Source organism: Phoenix dactylifera, unplaced genomic scaffold (assembly GCF_009389715.1).
Source record: "Phoenix dactylifera cultivar Barhee BC4 unplaced genomic scaffold, palm_55x_up_171113_PBpolish2nd_filt_p 000121F, whole genome shotgun sequence".
NCBI lineage: Eukaryota > Viridiplantae > Streptophyta > Magnoliopsida > Arecales > Arecaceae > Phoenix > Phoenix dactylifera.
Window position 1 is genome coordinate 638610 of NW_024067689.1, and position 21131 is coordinate 659740.

At 42.4% G+C, this 21131-nt stretch overlaps 2 protein-coding genes across 2 annotated transcripts; one reads left to right on the forward strand and one right to left on the reverse strand.

Moving 5' to 3' along the window:
* Positions 1–1876: 1876 nt before the first annotated feature.
* On the reverse strand, positions 1877–2754 carry LOC103713510. The gene has a single exon (XM_008800465.2). The coding sequence runs from the start codon at positions 2752–2754 to the stop codon at positions 2038–2040; it is 717 nt and encodes a 238-aa protein (XP_008798687.1). The 3' UTR covers positions 1877–2037.
* A 13984-nt stretch (positions 2755–16738) lies between these two features.
* Positions 16739–20879, forward strand: LOC103713511 (cation/H(+) antiporter 18-like). Its single transcript, XM_026807125.2, is given in 6 exon segments — positions 16739–16859; positions 16862–16938; positions 18076–18939; positions 18941–19078; positions 19504–20131; positions 20134–20879. Coding segments are annotated over 6 exon segments (2421 nt in total). The 5' UTR covers positions 16739–16744; the 3' UTR covers positions 20733–20879.
* Positions 20880–21131: the final 252 nt, after the last annotated feature.

Consider the following 21131-nt stretch of genomic DNA (forward strand, 5'->3'; position numbering starts at 1 on the left):
TTGGTTCCTTTAGCTAATGGTGTTTTTCCTATTTCTTGTAAGTGGGTTTATAAAGTAAAGACGAAGAGTGATGACACTATTGAACGCTACAAAGCTAGGCTTGTAGTAAGAGGATTCTCACAAAAGTATAAAGTTGATTTTGATGAGACCTTTAGCCCAATTGCAAACTTTACTACGATCAGAGTACTAATTTCCTTAGTGGCAAGTAAAGTTGATCATTATGGCAGATAGGTGTCAAGAATGCTTTCTTATATGGTGATCTTGATAAGGATATTTATATATTGTAGCCTTCTGATTTTGTTGACTCATCTCATCTTGAGTTTATTTGTAGACTATAATGGTATTTCAAACTGCCTACTACCTGCTATACATGGTAGGATCATCAAGAAGTTTACTATGCTCTATACTCAATTTTAAATTTGATTATTGTGCGACCATGATGGCGGTTCAAAAGTTGACTTGTCTCATGAGGTTGCTTGGTAATTTAGGTCAGAATACTGATTATATTGTTTCTTTTTATTGTGATAATGAGAGTACAATCCAATTGGTGAGAAATTCGGTATTTCACGCAAGGACAAAGCATATTGAAGTTCATCATCATTTTATTAGAAAAAAAATTAAAGACGAAGAGGTTGATTTGCTTCCAATTGCTAGGAGGGATCAACTAGCGGATATCTTCACTTAAGGATTGGTGGCCAAGCAGTTTAAAGATTTGCGCAGCAAACTCGGTATTGTCAGCATGGACTTCATAATGATGGGAAGTGTTGAGAATCATTGCTAGTTTTATTCTACAAGAATTCTTATCCTTTAGTAATGATAGATCTTATCCTTATCTTTAGTAGTGATAAGTCTCATCCTTATTATTTAGTAGTAGCAAGTCTTATATTTTATGTTAAATTTGAGTAAGGATCAAATATCCCACTTTATTTAAAGGGACCTTTGGTGTCTCATTTGATGTGGCTTGAGAAAAGGAGTGGCTTGAGAAAAAAGGAAAAAAAAAAGAGAGAGTGAGAGTTGTTCTTCTTTGTGAAGGAGAAAGTCTTTTCATATGGCCTATTCTTTTTAATAATATTTTTTTTCTCTCCTAATTATTTTTCTTCTGCATCTCTTTTCTATTATTTGTTTGGTATTTGTTCTAGATCTTAGATTGGCACAGTTGATCTACCCAGTATAGTGTGCTGTTCTACATGCAACTCTTGTGTTTAGTTGCCACCGTTAAGTTTGGAGCCCCGAGCAAATTGCTGGTGATAAGCTGGAGAAAGATGAGGATCATCATCGCCCTTCTGCCTTGGGCGATGTATGTGTTATAATGGCCAGGACAGAGGGTCGTGATCCCGTGAACATGAACTAACTCCAAAAATCTATCCTCAATTCAGATTGCAGGCTACAACTTGCCAGTATGAAGCTGGAATTGCTAGTAATCGCTAGTAATCGCTGATCTACTATATGCCGGTAAATTTGTTCTGGGTCTATACATTGCGATGATTTGGCCGAGGATTTGATAAAATTTTATTAGGCCTAGCCTGATGACGGAACCCTGAAAATGCAAGAGATTGTTCATGGTTCGGCTCATTTGAATGCCTTGAAAATGATGGCGGAATTGGACAACATCACTTGTCATCATATATGCATTTCACAACTTCTAAAACAGCACTCATCCTCCTGCTCAATAAAAAGCAGATTTAAGTGAAATGCATGACAACACATTGACTAATGGTGTCTAATCACCAATCTCTTTTCCTTACTAGGTTTAACTTTTGATCTTAGGTCGCCACCTTGTCCATTCGGTTTAATTCTAGATTCTATTTTTTCATGATTCATATTTTAATATCAAGAATATTCACAAAATATATTATCCATTAAGTTGTATCTTATATCCATAATACCACCAAAAGAATAGGCAAATCTAAAGAACAATCAACGAGTTCCCAACACCACCAAGCTAAACGAATGAAACGGGGAGAGAGCAATCAAATTCTGCGGTGACTCCGATCGGGGAGATCAGGGCCGTCCATCTTCGGCCGGTTTCCCCTCGGTCTACGAAAGCTTCAGGTTCGGATCCGATGGGTTCAGATGGATCCGCCTCGGGAACCCCAGGCAGCAGGGCCCGCACAGCACGACCCCACCGTCCGATCTCTCCTCCTCATCCCCGCCGTCCGATGATCCCTGCCCCCCGTTCCATCCCTGGAGCGCCGGATCCTCCCCGGCGGTGGTATCCACACCCCTCGCCGCCGCCGGCGTCACTGGGAAGCGCCGGATCTTGGAGGCCTCCTTCCCCATGAGGTCGCGGTAGCCGACGGCGGGGCAGGCGGCGAGGGCCTCGGTGGCGACAAGGGAGACGCAGTGGAGAAGCGTGGCGCCGACGTTAAGGATGCCGTGGAAGCGGCCGGAGGGGCGGCGAATGCCGACGGCGTCGAAGGCGGGGCAAGCGCGGCGGCGGGAGAGGAGGCGGAGGTTGCCGACGAGGAGGCGGACGGTGCCGAGGAGGGGGTCGGGGAGGATCCAGCCGGCGGCGGCGTAGATCTCGATGGAGACGGCGGAGGTGGAGTCGTCAGCGAGGAAGCCAGCGGGGACGCGGAAGATGAACTTGTCGTTCCAGGTGGGGTTCTCACCGCCCGTGCGGTCGACCCGGGTGCGGACCTTGAAGGCGGGGTCCACCCAGGCGACGGCATAGGCCTGGACGCGGCGGAGGCCGAACGGCGGCTTGAGGCCCTGAGCGGAGATCAGGTTGATCTCCAGGACGTGGGAGTCCATGCAGACGCCCTTGCAAGCGCCGCCGCGATGGGCGGCGATCGCTCGCTTTGGTTTCAAGAAAGGAAGGGGGTTCAAGAATAGGGGAGGGGGAGGCAAGTTCCAAGTTGTGGTGTATTCAGAGAGGTGAGGTCGAGGGTGATCGAGGTCGAGGCGGTTGGGGGTTTAAAACGGGAAGTTTTAAGTACGAACTTGGAAGCCCCTGGGACTGGGAGTCGTTGGAAGGGCGTTTTCGCGTTTGCTGCGCTGCCGATTGTTGCTCATCAGCTAAGGTTGTTCGCTCTCCATTGATGACGATCTTGTTGGAAGCTTAGACATGAATGCCGTGATCCTTTCAGCTGCATGCGTGGGGACGTTGTTTGTTTGTATTCTCGGATGGATAATATGGTCGTTATTAGTAATTTGGTTACGTGTTGAAGCTCATGGGTTTTTGGTGCCTAGCGGGTGTATCTAGAGAGGAATTCTTTTTTGGCGATCAATTGGATCCAGAATATGGACAGATATGGTGATAGTCATCTACTCATCTGAGAGACCCGAAGGCTGTTTCAGGAGATGGGCGAATAGCACATGTATTTCGGAAGATGATCAGGGCTGCAGGCTGGGTCGCCACCTTCATTGCCCGATACTTCTGAGAGTTTCTTCAGACATTTGTAGCAGACATTCTCTCTTCTTTGTACTTTTTACTTTCGTGTGACTTGGCATGCATGTCTATGTAACTATATATTGATTCTATATTATCTTCCTTAATAATATACAATTTGATATGAACAGTTATTATCAGGTTATGTAAATTTGTGGCTCTTTATGTAGTTTTATGGGGAAAAAGAGCTTAAATGGCTATGCTTATGTGAGTAGAATACTGTGGAATATAGTGTACTAGGCCTCTGTATATCATGATACAAGCCCTAAAACCTAAACTCTATCTCTGATTATGTTAATTTACTAAAAACATTATGAAAGAAAGTAAAGTAGACCTCAGTTGAGAAATTAAGAAGCTTCTGTTTTAATTGTTTTCTAACATGGAGTTGATATTTTTAAGTGGAGTTACTTATATTGACCTTTCAAATCATGAATCTGGGGAACCTGACAATAAAAATGCATCCATTGCCATATCATTGTCTATGTAAATTGAGGTTGAATGTGATGGGAATGGCTTATGTGTGACTATTTTGGTTTGTGTTATGTTCCTCTTGGTCTGGAAATGAATTTAATTAAATCAATCATAAAGCATGATAGTTAGTTCCGATGTAAGCCAATTACGTTGAATTGGTTGGTCTGATACCAAGGTAGTTATGATAATTTGATGTTTTCAGTTTATGTCCAAGCATGTTTTCTTGACCTCATTTGTAGCTATCTGCATCACCTATATTCATTCGACGTTGTTTCTTTTCTTTTTTTTTTTTTTGTAGAATTTTTGTGCTGAAGTTTCTCTTCATGGATTTCTGCCATTAATTCTTTCTTTGGAACCACTAGTGCTCGTTTTCTTTATATGTTATCCCCAGCTTCTGCGAGGAAATATGGCAACGATTGACAGGCTGATCATTGAGTTGGTGGAGGAAGAGGCGACCATGCTCTTGAACGCAAGTGACAAGATTGCCGAGCTCCAAAGCACATTCAAGACAATACAACTTGTCCTCTTCGATGCAGACTAGAGAAAGGTGCAGGATCTATATGTCAACAATGGTCTCAAGAAGCTCAGGGAACAAAGGGCTTAGCTAGGTGTACCTCCCTCAACACGAACCCTAGCATGGCCATCCCGTGTCTCTGATCTGGTAACCATGGCCTCATCCAACCCTAGGGGAGACTGGGGTCAGCACCATGACCTAGCTGGAAATGATTTAAAGCCTCTCTTGCCAAAACTTTGTTCAGATCCTCCCCCCATAATCGGAAAACTCCCTAGAAAGGATATGTGGATCATTTGAATTCTCAATCTGAGCTCCTTTGGACCCTAAACAGCATTTCTGATATTGAACTAAATTATTAGTTTCAGAGCAACGAGTATGCAGATTCCACCAACAATTACATAATATTTGACTGAATTGTGTGCCTTTTGTTTTTGCTATAATCTTTTCTTCGTTTAGCATATTTATTGGGAGGGTCTTGTTTTACAATTCAATCTGGATTGCAGCTCTAAATTACATGTGCATCGCTTAATTCATGTTATATTACTAAAGCATATATCTGTGTAATGCACTATGATTCTTTTCTACCAACTTCGAGAGGAAAAATTTTGTGATACTATTTATATATGAAAATATTTTCATTTAGTTTGACAAGCAGTATGTGAAAAGATATAATTGTAGAGATATTGATTATAATGACTTTAATTTTGGATTTTTCCTTGCAAATCAATGAACTGGCTTTTTTTTCTCTTATAATTCTTCTTCTGATATTTACATTTTGTAAAATCTCAAGCATGAAATAAAAACAACTTGTACTTACGCCCAAAATATCTCTTCCTTCACATAAAAAATTCTGTGATATTTTTGTGGCCCAGGAAGAAGATATTGATGATGTTCTTTTCGGTTGTCCATTGGTCAAAAGTGCATGCAAATCAAGGCAATCATAATTTTCAGCTATTTTTACTATCCACAGCTATGAATTATACATATCTAGTACGAATACATTTAATAAAACTAGAAAACAAAATATCATGAAACACGATCGAAGTTGGTGGAAAGCACTCCTTTAGAATGCTCCATCACAAATGAGACAATACAATCTGCAGCACTATTCGCTTTACGGTAGACATGTCTAGCCATACAGGAGACACTCCCTTGCGCTCCTCCAGATATCAAGCAGGGGCAGATGAGCAGAACCAGACACTATTTAACTTTAGATCTAACCAATCACTGTCGCTAAATCTTTCTCGATGGTAATGTTGCCACTCCCAAAACCTGCCTCCAGATATAAAAGAATAATCTACCAGTATAAAATCAAAAAATCAAAAAAAAAATATGCCTGGATCGAGGCGTGCGATATACACTATCCTAAGAACGTGATTCACCCTATACGTGCAGGTTTGCGGTGATCTCGTCCAGCTCAATTGTTGAAACTCTACCAGCGAGAAGCGATAGTTCCGAAGATATGTCATATTTATTCTCTTTCAAAGTGTCACAACTCTTCTAAAAGAGGCCTCTCACAAAAAAATCTTTTAAAACATTTAAAACAACTAAAGTTTAGGGGATAAGAAAATTTAATTTTTTTTAATTAAAACTCCAATACCTACTTTATACCAATAAAAAAGAGTAGCACACTATAGTTGGGCATCAACAGCTCAGGGCTCCCGCCCAGAACGGTCTTACATACAATTTTATGCCTATAATATGGAAAAAAGAACATTTATAGCAAAAGTATTTATGCTTGTGCTGCTATATATCTCTACTTAACTAATAACATTTGTAGGTGAAAGCTTGCTCCATCAAACATAATTCATTGCACGAACTTGTGATGTAGCACCGATCATGGGAGAAGGCTGCTGTGGCGACAAAACAGAAAAATCAGGAGAAAGAGGGAGGAAGAAGAGGAGGAGAGGAATAGAAGAAGGAGAAGAAGGAAGGAGGGAGAAAGAAAGGAGGAGAGGGAGGGAGAGGGAAGAAAGATGGGGGGAGGGGGGAGAAATTTTAATTCACTTTTATTAAATCCTAATCACAATGAGGGTCCCCTATATATAGGGCCCAAACAAGAAAATTAACATAAAACCTCTTACACAAAATAATTTCCAATAAAGCCCAGAATAACACAAATAAAGCCCTACAACAATCAAAATGTAAACAAGCCCAAAAATAAAACAAAAATAGAATCAAAATAAAAAATGGTGGACTAGACGAGTGGATGATCAGCTCTGATGTCCCCATCAACTCCTTCCGGATGGAAAAAACTTGATCTCGTCGAGTGCAGGTCTGGACGGCTATCGTACTGTTAGAGAAGGTCAGGGTCAAGGCACTGTAACTTGACTCATGAAATTCATGTCACATCCGATTCGGATCTACCTTTCCATCGAACAAGGTAATGCTAGTAACTTCCTTTTCTGGTAGATATAACCTGCTCATTTAATATATATTCTATGTGTTCTATGCGGGCATGAAATTTTGGAGATAGAGGCTCAATAGCAGGTAATGGGTCAAGGTGATCAACGAAGACGGGTGTATCAACAAAGGGGTTAGAAGAAATGAATGTTGTTTTTTTATATAGGACTAAATGTCACACTAATCTCATAGTCTTCAAGAAGATCTACAACATAAGAATTCAAATTAATTTTCTTTAGGACTTTGAACGGTCCCGTACTACGAGCTTGCAACTTTTTAAACGTTTCCGAAAGAAGTCATTCAGGTCTAATTCTCACTATGACATAATCTCTTACATTCAACTCTTTATAACGTCTGTACAAATCAGCATGAAATTTATATTTTAAGTTATTAAAGTGAATGTGTTTGCTGATTTTCTGATGCAATGAATGCAGATGTGATGCAAATGATTGTACAAACTCAGAGACCCTATGTTCATGAGATATGGGAATCAAGTCTATGGGCTGCCTAGATTTATAACCATTCACCACTTCGAAGGGACTCATGCCTAAGGACCTATTGACCGAACTATGATATGCAAACTCAGCTGTCGGTAACACTAAATTTCAAGTCCTAGCATGCTCACCTACCAGACATCTTAAAAGATTTTCTAGACTACGGTTAACAACTTCTGTCTAGCCGTCAGTTTGCGGGTGATAGGCAGAAAAAAATTTCAATTAGGTGCCTATCATGTGCCAAAGGGTCTTCCAAAAGTAACTCATGAATTTTACATTCATATTGGACACAATAGATTTTAGGAGGCCATGGAGTCTAACGACTTTGTCAAAATAAAGTTTCGCAATCCTAGAAGCATCAGAAGTCTTAGAACAGGGGAGAAAATGAGCCATCTTGGAAAATCGGTCTACAACTACAAAAATAGAATCGTGTTTGGTGAAAGTATGTGGAAGCCCTAACACGAAATCCATACTAACATCTTGCCAGAAACACTCGAAAATGGGTAGTGGAGTGTATAGACTAGTGTTTTGCTTATGTTGTTTGGCTAAATGATATGTGCGACACTGACCGATAACTTTGGCCATATCTCTCTTGAGACTTAGCCAGAAGAAATCTCTTAGCCATTTCAATAGTTTTGTCTCTTTCAAAATATCCAGAGAGTCCTTTAACGTGTATTTTCCATACTAGAAAAACTCGCAATGAGGTTCGAGGGATACACAATCGGTCGGAGGGTAATCATTTTGTAGGAAGAAATCATTTTGTTCTCTCTTTACTCCATCTCGTAGAGTCAAGTAAACTTTACTAAAGTCAGAACAAGTGGTATATTGTTCTCTGATCCTTAGTGCTCATCACTTCAGTGCTCATCACGCATAGGAGGAAGATCCATCGGCTGAGCGCATCAACAGCTTTATTCTCAACTCTGGCTTTATGTTTTAAGATAAAAGTATAGGCTTGAAGAAACTTGATCCATCGGCCATATCTATGGTTTAGTTTCTTTTGAAAATTGAGATGCTTTAAAGCCTCATGATCTGAATATAATACAAATTCTTACGGTAGCAAATAGTGTCACCAATGTCCTCAAGCTTGCACTACCGCATAAAATTTCTTATCATAGGTAAAGTAACACAACCCGTTGTCGCTTAATTTTTCGCTAAAGAATGCGATAGGATGACCTTCTTGGCTTAACACGCCACCTATGCCGACGCGAGAGGTGTCACATGCAACCTCAGATACCTTTGTGAAATCAGGAAGGCACAAAATAGGAGCTCAGGTCCTCCTTTTCTTAATTCATTAAATACTTGGGATGCCAATTTAGTCCAGATAATGTCTCCTTTATTCATGTAATCCGTAATCGAAGATATTATCGAACTAAAATTTCTAATGAAGCGGCATTAGTAAGTAGCCAAACCATGAAACTACGTACTTTCACTAGGGTCTTGGGCTTATGCTAATCTACTATCGCGCTTACTTTCTCCAGATCAGCAGAAACACTCTTAGAAGACACTATGAACCCTAAGAAAGTGACGTGATCGGTCAAGAAGGCACACTTCTCAGGATTTGCAAAGAAGCTTTCTCTTTTAAGAATATCAAAGACTTGCCTTAAGTACGAGAAATGGAGCTCTTGAGTTTGACTATATATGAGAATGTCATCAAAATATACAATGCCAAATTAATTCAAGAAAGATCGAAAGATCTGCGTCATCACCCTCATAAAAGTACTAAGAGCATTTGTTAATCCGAACGACATAACTAACCATTTGTAGAGTCCATCTTTGGTCTTAAAGGCAGTTTTCCATTCATCTCCGAGACGAATCCGAATCTGGTTGTACCCACTCTTCAGGTTGATCTTGAAAAAGACCGTAGCATCAGACATAAAGTCTAAGAGATCGTCCAGCCTAGGAATTGAAAAACGATACTTAACTGTGATTTTATTGATGGCACGACTATCAATGCACATCCTTCAAGAACCATCTTTCTTGGGGGTGAGGAGTGCAGGTACAATACAAGGGCTCAGGCTCTCACGAATATACCCTCATGTGAGAAATTCGTCAACTTGATGTTTCAGTTCAGCATGCTCGTTTGGGTTGAGCCAATAATGGGAAAGATTGGGTAAGGATGCTCCGAAAACGAGATCAATTGCGTGCTGGATATCACGCATCAGAGGAAGTGTATTCGGAAGATCTTCAGGAAAAATAGAGTGAAACTCCTCCAGCAGGAAAACTACTGCCGGTGGATGCTCAGGGTTCGACTCCACATTGATGACTCTAGCCATAAGGGCAAACACAGGTGATTGGCTTTCAATATCCTTCATTAGCTCTTTCTGAGTAATGATGTGAGGTGATTCATCTTTTCATAGAGTGACTCTTCTTTTCAGGGGCGGGCTCTCTAGGAGGCAATAAGTTAAGTATAATTTTTCAACCCTGAAACATAAAGCTACATGAATTTGAACGTCCATAAAGTATGACATCCATATTGAATAGCCACAGTCTCCCTAGAATGACTTGACCTATATCCACCAGAATGCAGTCACACCAGATTTCGTCTTTATAAGCTAGGAATTGAATCGGGACGAGGCATCTTTCCGACAACGAAATGGATGTCTTATCTACCCAAGCTACCTATATGGGTTGGGATGAGGGATAGATTTTAGGCCGAGGCGGAAAACAACTCCGGATGCAATGGCGTTGATGCAACTCCTGTTATCAAATAGGATTTTGCACATTTTACCATTGATCTTAATAAGAGTATAGAACAGAGAGGTCCTACGCCAATCTTATTCTACCTTAGTCTACGCTAGAGTACACCTAAGCACATGAAGCCTAGAATTTTGGTTATTTGGATCAGTGAGCTCCTTTTGTGGTTCAGTCTGGATAAACTCTAATCCGGCCTATTCGTCTCTAAATTCTTCTATAAAATCTTCGATGTTTGGTTCGTAGACTTCTTTGATACATTCAGTCTCTTGGGTTCCAACTTCTAGTTCAGTCATTAGATAGGTCTTGGCATTACACTGGGACGCTATATGGCCAAATTTTTAGCACTTAAAATATTGAAATTGGCTTCGAAAAGGAGGGTTAGGATCTAGTATGTCTTTTTCTTTATCATTTGAAGGGTTCTGGACCAGCATCGGGGATTTCCTAGTCGGTGCTTAGATGGGGCCGGACTGGTTAGGAGGATTGAAAAGCAGTCTGGGTTGCGGAAGATAATTTTGATTAGGTTGGGCTCCTGAGGCCATAGGTCGAGGGTCGATACGCCTTACTACAGGGGCCGTAAGAAACTATTCATATCTTGAGCAAACTTGTATGCTTGGCTAAGAGTGATAATCTCTTGGAGGATTAGTTATTTCTTGATCTCCTCACGGAGTCCTGCCCGAAACCTAGAGAGGGTAACAGTCTCCTCTTCTATTACACCACACCTCAAATGAAACTTCTCAAATCGTGCGATGTAATCAGCAACCATTGATGTTCCTTGAGTTAGCCTCTAGTTGACCAGCAAAGGTGGGAGCATCTACCCTTACGGTACGTAGTAGCCTTTCGTTAAGTTCGCGTTGGTAATCGAAAGGATGTTGGTTCTTAGTGGGATAGAGAAGACCTACAGGTGGTGCGGCCAAACTGAATTCAGGATGGGCTACGATTGGGGTTGGTGGTTCAGGAGTCTTAATGTGTTGCACTAGTGCATGGACCTCTCGCTTAAATTGTTCATTTTCAGCTTGCATGGCAGCGAACCGTTCCATGAGAACTTATAGAGCCTCGGAATCTATGGTAGCTAAAGGGACTTTAGGTTGGGTAAAGTAGTATTCCCTACCGCTATAGGTTGGCATGCAATGACAACACTAGTTGATGATGTGAAAGGCAATGTCACTAATGAATCCTAACTGACCAAATATGATGCAAAACAACCTACTAATGCAACCTACTATGAATTCAGAAATCAACATGTTTTCACAGAAGTAACTTAAAATTAAATGTTACCGATTTGTACTTCGGTTACTTTGGAATTAATGGATGAAATTAATCACTGTAAAAACTTAGGTTGCAAACACGTATTACAGTCGTTCTAATCCTAAAGTAATCCGATCGAAGGATGTTGAGAAACGTCTTATCGCTAGGGTGTACTAAGTTTATATCTAGATTTAAATGGTAAATAGGATAGGTTTCATAGTAGATGTTCTAGATTTTGAAGTTTGACAACAAAGTAAATTTTTAAAATGGGGTTATCATGCAGAGAATTAGAATACAATTAGATAAACAAGCCCAAAAGAAGAAAGAACTTATTATCTGCTATGGATGCAGTCAACCGGAAGTATCCATTGTGGAGTCTCGAACACGAAGAGGATGACAGGTGCAGTGCAAAGAGCTAGCTGGAGCTGGGATCCGGATTTGTAGCAAAGTGGGGCTCGCGGGCCCTGAAAATGACCTGAACAATATGCTGGCTCGGGCCGGAGAAAGGGCCTGCGGCCGCTTGGGCCTGGGCCGCACTCAAAGGAGCTGGCGCGCGAGCCTGGGCCAAGTCGAAGCCTACGGCCACTTGGGCCTGGGCCGCGCTCAAGGAGATGGCGCATCGGCCTGGCTAAGCCGGGAGTGTGAGCTCGGTGGGGAGGGGTTGTGCGGTAGTTCAGGTTTGTGTGGCTGGAATCGGGTGTGGCCTCTTGGCCTTGATGGTTTGGGAAGGGCATAGAGGGGTGATGAGGTGGAAGGAAGGGGAGATGGGGTGCAGTTCTCAGGCTAAGGGGGAAAAAGGTGGAGCTGGTGGGTGGAAATCGGGAAGAGCGCCAGCGGCGAGGAAGTGGAATGCAATGGAGAGAGAAGATGGGTGGCGGCGGCGGCTCGGAGAAGAGAGGCGACGACGGCAGTGGCTCGGAGAAGGAGGAGGGGCGTGTGTGGTTCCCTCGGGTCTGGTCGGCGGTGTCGGTGTGAGGCGGCGGTGGAGGCGGCGAGGCAACAGCGCAGGGTGCGGCTTGCGGGCAGCGGTGGAGATGGGGAGGCGAGCGACGACGGATGGCGACGACAGAGGCGGAAGCGGCCGGGGACGGAGACGACAACGACGACGGCGACAATGACAGCGGAGAGAAGAGGACAAGGGCTCCTCTTCGTCGGGAAGGAAGAGGTAAGCAGAAATATATATATTTTTTCTCTCTTTTTTTTCACATGTGGCGTAGCACGTGCGGTAGTCATGTGCAGGTCATGTGACCCTGCAATTTGTTTTCCACTAGAACGGATCCGGATTAACCAAAAAAAGGCTAGCGAGTCTGGATCTTATCCGTTAGCGACTTTAAAACCTCCCAACGATTTCGGGAGGTTGCGCTGAGATTCGCGCTGGCGACTGTAGGCGGATCTCCGTGGCCTGTGGTGGCGGCCGGCGGCCGGTCACCAACTGCGGCCTATGGTCGTGGGCTCTCTTTTCTGGGACTGGTAGCCGCTGATGATCTATGACTGCTACAGCATATCTGAGAGACAGAGACAAGAAAAGGGAGGTGATGCTCGCTCTCTTTTTGGCAATGCGTGTTGCACGTGGGCCTTCGATATGCTCCAGCATTTGCGGCACGATGGGTACCGTGAAGAACTCGTGCGGCAGTCGGGGACGTGAAATCGGAGGCTGCTCTGCCATATACCAGGGTCTGATGCTTTGGCATAGAGGTAAAGCACGGGCTCTGATTCTTAGTTGATATGCAGCACCGATCACGGGAGAAGATTGTTGTGGCGACAGAACAGGAAAATCAGGAGAAAGAGGAAATCAAGATGGGGTTTCAGCAAGGGGGACATGGAATTGATAAGTGTTACATGTACAACGACGCACACTGTCATGTCTCTCCAACCAAATAGACAGTTTGCATCCAATACCTCCACCCAAATGCATGCTTTAAGGAATGAGGTGCCAAACACTAGACTTGAAACTGGTTGGCGCTACGACTTGGATCTTGTATTTGACTTATGCTCGAGCATAATTCACTGGTACTTTCTAAGATGGTATAACTTGAGGTCATCTTTTGTTTGAGATTCAGAAAAATATAATAGAGATAGATATTTCTGCTGGAATAAGTATGTTTAATTGGAATAACTATTCCTGCCTTTTTAAACATGCACGTACCAATCGTTCCAAACGGAACAGGCCTTACAGCTTGACAACCAGTAGGGGTTAAACAATTGTTTACAAGCTAAAGACAGAGAGGATCAGATCTTTTGGCAGGTTTTGATCACCGTCCGTCTGATGCACTAGACTAATCATGACGGTTGAGCCAGATAAGACCATCACATCAATGAACTTTTTGACCATCACTAGACTAATGATCGAGAGGGAGACCCCTGTAATCTCCTACTTTGGATGGCCATGTCACTTGGAACTTTGAGAGTTGCGTGGCTGAAGAATGGGAATGATGATCATAATGTTTAAACTCTAGAGGGGGAGAGGGAGAGAGGAAGAAACGAAGGAGAAGAAGGAAAGATGGAGAAAGAGAAGGAGAAGAGGGAGGGAGAGAGAAAGAGGAGAAAGATGGAGGATGGAGGAGGGGAGAAATTTTAATTCACTTTCATTAAATCCTAATCATAATGAGGATTCTCTATATCATAAAACTTCTTATACAAAATAATTTTCAATAAAGCCTAAAATAACACAAATAAAGTTCATGTAAACAAGCCTAAAAATAAATAAAAATAAAAATAAAATAAAAAATGATGGACTGGACAGGCGGATGCTGATCCCATCAACCTGCTAGCCCTCAATGTAACTAAAAAAAAAGAAAGAAAGAAAACAAGAAAAGAAATAACGATTAAAATCGTTAGCTTTTTGTTTTATATCATCCCTGGACTAAAACAAGCCGAGAAATTGTGCTTGGCCCCCTTCCCTGCACCATCCATGGCATAGTCGCTCATCGCCCACTTCATCTCTCCAGCCGCGCCTATCTTCGTAAACCCCTCCTCCCGCACGCCGATGACCACTTTCACCATCCCTCCACCGGCCACCTTATACTGCTGCAGTCTGGGGCTGTCCCTCGCACCGCGCACTGGACACAAGACCCTCTCCAGTAGCTTTCTCCTGCAAAGCTTGTTCTTGAACCCAAGGCAACTGCGGAAGACCTCGATGCCCACCGCAGAGTCCTCGTCGTCGAGGAAGCCGGCATCGACCGTGAACCTGAAATTCTCCATCATCGTCAGGCCGATGACGCTGCCGTCCTGGGAAAGCTTGGTCTCCAGCTTCTGGTTCGGGTGGATCCAGACATTGGCGTAGGTATTGGAGCTTTTTGGAGTGACTTCTATGATCACGTACAAGATCGAGGACTTGGAGATGGAAGGAGGGGAAGGTTGTGAATCGTGGTTAGACTCCATTGCTCGTCACAGTTTTCTATTTTTCTTTTTTTCTTTTTACGTGCATAATCTTGGAGACTTTCAGAAGAATTATATATTGCTTTAAGAAGTTGAAACTAATTGAAAGGCCTAGCAAGAGTTTGAGTTTGCATGCGATGAGAGAAACCGTGGCAAGCGGCGTGATTTCTGGTAGACTTTGGACGGATCTCAAAGCCTGACGTGGAAACTAAGTGGCGGCTTGCACCGGGCCTTTTGTGGATATCTGCGACTCTATCTTAGCCGTTTGATTTGGTAGATCCCGGATATTCGGAAAATCGATACGACGCCCATGTTTCCACTCCGGATACGGCAAAGGATATGATCAAGGCCGCGGGAAACGGAAGTCTATCGCTTGCGCGACTCTCAAAGCATGCAGTGGACCATCGCCGAAGCGCGGTGGCCGTAGGGTAGTTCATTAAGTCTGTTCGAGCCGTCAACGCCTCAACGGGAATACGAAATCAATATTTTTGTCTATTTATCCCACGTTAACACGATCATACTGAATCGTGGAAGAAGCCAAATCGGAAAACGAACCCCAAATAGGATGATCTTTACCCCGTGATCTCTCTTGATTTAGTTATCGATCGCTTTATTTCAATAAGCTATCCAAAATCCAAAACAGGACGATCGATCTTTAAAAGGTAGCGTTATTGTATCATGGTCTTTTTATCATCATGTTTATTTTCCCAGATGCATGAACTCCAAATAAAAATCTAGCCAAAAATAGGAAACCAAGGCTCCGAGATTCCTGGCGCCCCGTCTTGGCAAGAAATCACAGACCAGACTGGAAACAGATCGGAGAGATATGAGAGAGGGAAGGAGGGTATTTATCAGAGATTTCTCCTCCTGTCTCGCTCTTTCCCTCTGTCTCGCTCTTTCCCTCCTCCCCTTCTCTCTTTAGAAGCATTCTTCCTCCAAGAAACCCCATGGAACTCGGCTGTTGAGCACCGGAGAAGAAACTACAGAGAGTCACCGGCGAGAACCGAATACAGGTGAGCGCTCCTCCCTCTACTCCACTCCAATGCCCCTCCCTTTTTTTTTCTCTTTTTCATCTTAGGTTTTCCTTTTCAAACAATTTTATAATGATAACGGGGAGGGTTTCGATGCAAATCGTTAGGTTTTTTTCCCCTTTTTTTTTCATCTCGGGAGGTCGAATCGGCATGCAGCCCTTCCTTGGCTTTTCACTTGTCTTTTCGGTACGGCCCGATCCCTCCGTGGCGCGTCGGCTCGGCACCGAACTCGGACGTGTTGACTCGGTGCCGGATAAGTTTGGGCGTTCAGGGCGGTTTGTTAGGGTGAGTTCCGGGGCGGACTAAGTGATGTAGTTATTAGAAGATCGCGATGTATCAAAAATTAAATGATTTAAGATTTACTTAAGATTGGATATAAATTTTAAAAAGATTCTAAGATTTAACAAATTAAATCGTTTCTAAACATTTCCAGCCGAAATATGTAAAAAAGACTAGTGGAAGAAATGAGTGGCTTCAAACCAAATTGATCTGCTGACTCGTAGATGTCTGTGATTTTATCATCTGAACTTAAGTTTTTCTCTTTTTTTTTTGATGTACCGATGTTTCGAAAAGCCAAATCGATTCTGGAGATGTTCTTAGCTGTCTAATATTAATGGCGGAATTTGATGCGCATGTTTTATTTTGAGAAAGCTTTAGGTCATCGACATTTCTATGAACTTGAGGTTCTTTCTCTTCTGTTTTAATGGCTGTATATATTCTCTCCTTCAATAAAATTTGGTGGCTAAGGGCGCTTTTACCCACTTATTTCCATTTTCCGAGGTTCGAGATTGTATTACATGTTCTTTATTCCAAACTAATTTGAAAGGAGACTTTGCTCATGTCCTATTATCATAGCTGACAATTTATTGTCATGGACTCATGTCATCAAGTAACTAATTTGTTGTAAGCTTGGACATTAGTGGACTGAGCTTGTTGTCGACTATGGTTAGCCAGCAACTTAATATTGTCCAAGTCTTCTTCAAGTGATAATATGATATGATGGTCACAAAAGTCCATGTAATCCTTCGAAATTCTGCATTTCGTTACTTCATCTTATGAGATCATCATGTTCAAATAGGATAACTGGATCTTTTGATGACTGCAGCTCACTAGCTTCCTGAAGATGGCGAATGTTACAGTGAATGCTTGCCCAAAACCTCCAGCGGCAACATCAAATGGAGTGTTCCAAGGGGACAATCCACTTCATTCTGCTCTCCCCCTAGCCATATTGCAAATATGCCTGTCATTGTCATAACTCGCTGCCTTGCTTTCCTTCTCAGGCCTCTAAGGCAGCCCCGTGTTATAGCCGAGATCATTGTGAGTTCATCTCCTTTTTTTTGCAGTTTCATTTGCAAAGCTTACGGTGCACAAGGCGCACGTTTAGATGCATCCAATTAGTAACTCTACATCTTTGTTTTTCTGTACCTTTTGCATGCATGCTGAATTGCATCCGTAACTTTTTTTGAGAAAAATTCACTCATAAATTGTATAATAAAAACTTTTATTCAGATCGAAGAAGAAACAAATCAGTGGGTTTTTGCCCTTGTTTTTTCCCATTACCTGCATCTGCTTAATCACAGATTGGTTTTGTTGTACCAGTTGAACCTCTGCATAGTTAAATAGTAGATATATATATATATATATATATATATATATATATATATATATATATATATATATATATATATATATATATATATGTTGCAAAACGATGTCCAAAATATGATCAATAAGCCAGGGTTCAATCGAAAAAGTCACCTCACTCAGCTTTTGTTTGCAAAGCTATTTAGTTTGTCATCCTCGTGGGTTCAATACATGATTCTAATTGCAACCTTTTAGCTCTGCTTGATTCTTAATTTATGACCAAATTCCCTTAATAACTTTAAATAAAATTTTTGAACTTAGCAAACGGAAATATCTTATGCCCTGTGCTTGTTTCCTATGTTCTTTGTGTACTATATATGTATGAACTTATTTTATGTGCTTTCTTTTCTAGATATGTCATCTAAATGATAATCCTTTCCACATGCTTACTCGCAAACAAAAATAGAAATAAAACAAAGCAAAAATTTTGCCCAAATTTGTTTTAGTTGTAGATTGTTATGCATCTATGCTTATGTGTTATCTTCGTATGCATATCTTATGCCTGTGTACAGTTACTTGCGTAGAGCAGTCTGAATGCATTCTAAGAATGTACATTAGTTGTTCAATCTAATGATTAGACTTGCACATTAGTTGTGGAGAGGTTACGTTTAGCTAAGCCTGAGCCCTAGCTCTTACACATTATTCCACTATACTGGCTGCTTGCTTCACGAATCAAGCTATGATTCATGAAAAGAACTTTAATCACTGGATCTGAATTGACATTAATTCTTTCGACTATCTGTTAGCATGTTTGTCAAAAGACCTAATTCGGTATAGCTGATAAAGTTTTTGGTTAATTTTCGTATGCAGGGTGGAATACTGCTTGGTCCATCAGCACTGGGGCGTAGCAAGGCCTTTAGGCATGTAGTTTTTCCACCTAGCAGTCTCACAGTATTAGACACACTGGCCAACCTTGGTCTTCTCTTTTTCCTCTTCCTGGTAGGTCTAGAACTAGAACCCAAATCATTACGTCGCACGGGCAAGCGCGCTGTTGGAATTGCTATTGCTGGAATATCACTCCCATTTGTCCTTGGTATAGGTACATCAGTCGTTCTTCGCCATACAATCTCTAAGGGCGTTCAGGGTGCTCCTTTTCAAGTTTTCATTGGTGTTGCTCTATCCATCACAGCCTTCCCAGTCCTAGCTCGTATCCTTGCGGAGCTCAAGCTTCTTACAACTGATATTGGCCGTATGGCTATGTCTGCTGCGGCAGTTAATGATGTTGCTGCTTGGATCCTCCTAGCCCTTGCCATTGCCCTATCTGGTTCAAGCCATTCCCCTCTTATCTCTCTCTGGGTTCTTCTTTGCGGAGTTGGATTTGTCTTGTTTTGTATAATCCTTGTGCGACCCATCTTGGCATGGATTGCACGACGCACACCAGAGGGTGAGCCTATAGGGGAAATATATGTTTGTGCCACTCTAGCGGCTGTTCTGTCTGCTAGTTTTGTGACAGATGCTATAGGAATACATGCCTTATTTGGTGCTTTTATTATTGGGGTTCTGGTACCCAAGGATGGTCCCTTTGCAGGTGCAATGGTAGAAAAGGTGGAGGACCTTGTGTCAGGCCTCTTCCTCCCTCTATATTTTGTTTCAAGCGGATTGAAGACTAACGTGGCAACAATCCAGGGAGCACAGTCGTGGGGGCTGCTGGTTCTTGTTATACTAACATCCTGTCTTGGGGAAGATTGCAGGGACTGTTGGGGTTTCAATTGCTTGTAGGATGCCTTTTCGTGAGGCTTTGGCACTTGGATTTCTTATGAACACAAAAGGTTTGGTGGAACTGATTGTGCTGAACATCGGCAAAGACAGAAAGGTAACATCGTAATCTCGACTGGGATACTATTTTGCAGTTATTGTTATTTTCCATAGATGTCCACTGATTTGATCATTTCACTGCCCGGTAACTTCTATAGCATAGAGATGGATCCTAGGCTTTTGTTTTTCTTCCCAGTTTTCACTCTTTCCTAGTTTTTATGTAATTCTTTCTGTAAGATTGTCTAAATTCATTTACTTGTTATCACCATTATGTGCTTAATTTCTAATTGTTGCTTGCAAGTCCATTAACTTCTCGCGGTTTCTGTCATTAAGCAAGTTAAATATCTGTACCTTGACCTACTATATTTCTATTTTAGCTGGTGCATGGTAGTTCACGATGAAAGATAGCAACTAGTAGGCAACTGAACAATTTTGCTTATATCATTCTAATCAACGATTAGTGGAATCGCTCTGCTGATACAGGTGCTGAATGATCAAACATTTGCTATCTTCGTCTTGATGGCTCTTGTCACTACCTTCATCACAACACCACTTGTCACTGCAGTCTACAAGCCAGCAAGGAAGTCAAGCACCGTATACAAGCACAGGAGAATTGAAAGGATAGAGTCTGGCACCCAGCTTCGGATTTTGGCCTGTTTCCACAGCACTAGGAACATCCCCACAATCATCAACCTCATTGAGGCCTGCCGGGGAACCAACAGACGAGAAGGATTATGCGTGTATGCCATGCATCTCATGGAGCTCTCTGAGAGGCCATCCGCAATCCTCATGGTGCACAAAGCAAGGAAGAATGGCCTGCCATTTTGGAACAAGACCCCGCAGTCTGGCCATGATCAGGTGGTTGTAGCCTTTGAGGCCTTCGAAAGACTAAGCAATGTTTCTATTAGGCCGATGACCGCGATTTCAGCACTCACTGATATACATGAGGATATATGTGCAAGCGCGGAGAGGAAGAAGGCTGCGGTTATAATATTGCCCTTCCACAAGCATCAGAGGCTTGATGGAACGTTGGAGATGACACGGCATGATTTCCGCTTAGTCAACAGAAAGGTTCTCGAACACGCTCCTTGCTCAGTTGGGATCCTTGTGGACGTGGACTTGGTGGAACCACTCATGTCTCAGCCAGTGATGTGTCATCATCTATCACTGCCTTATTCTTTGGTGGTCCAGATGATCGTGAAGCTCTTACGTATGCAACTCGAATGGCGGAGCATCCAGGGATCCAACTCACAGTCCTACATTTCTCTGAATCTGGACATGGGTTTCAAGGAGAAAGCATTGCAGTTGATGTGAACGCCGACTCCAGTTCTGAAAGGAGGTTGGCTGATGAGGAGGTTTTGAACGAATTCAGAAATAAAACTCGGAAGGATTCTGTCATCAGGTACGAGGAACGGGTGGTTGCAAGCAGAGATGAGATAGTGGCGGCAATTCAAACTGTAAGTCGGTCCGATCTCATTCTGGTGGGTCGGAGACCAGAAGGAGCAGCTGCAGCAGCTCTCGTGACTGAAAGAAGTGAATGCCCGGAATTGGGCCCTGTGGGAGGCTTGCTAACATCACCAAGCTTTTCGACTACTGCCTCAGTTTTAGTTGTGCAGCAGTACTCTGGGCAGAGCAGAATGGCAATTCCTCCAGCTATTCAGAAGAGCAACCAGAAGTTCAGAGAACCGAGGAGAAGCACCTCGGACTCTTAAAAGCTAGCTCCTGTCTCTACTCTATCCTCATGTACCTTTTCCACAGACAACTATTGTCTTTGTTCATCATCTAGCCCTAGATTTCAGTAATTAGAAACCGGCTCAGCTGAAGCTTCATTTGAATTTTCGATATTTGCTTCAGACTTGATTTCAAGTAATTAGATTTTTTGCTTTTTAGTTTTAACCAGTCCATCTTTATAACAACTGGAAGTAATTAGTTGGCTAATTGGATGAGTTTTAACTGCATCAAAGAACAGTTGCCTGTTGATATTGATAATGCATGGCAGTATAACCAAGGTGAATATACTGAATGGAGAAATATTAGACATCTTGATCTTGGATTAGACTGACTTTCTTAGCCTTAAATATTAACCGAAGTGAACACATTGGTGAAAACCG

Excerpts from the sequence above, each read along its gene's own strand:
- LOC103713510 (XM_008800465.2), bottom strand. The coding sequence starts at position 2,754 with ATGGACTCCCACGTCCTGGAGATCAACCTGATCTCCGCTCAGGGCCTC.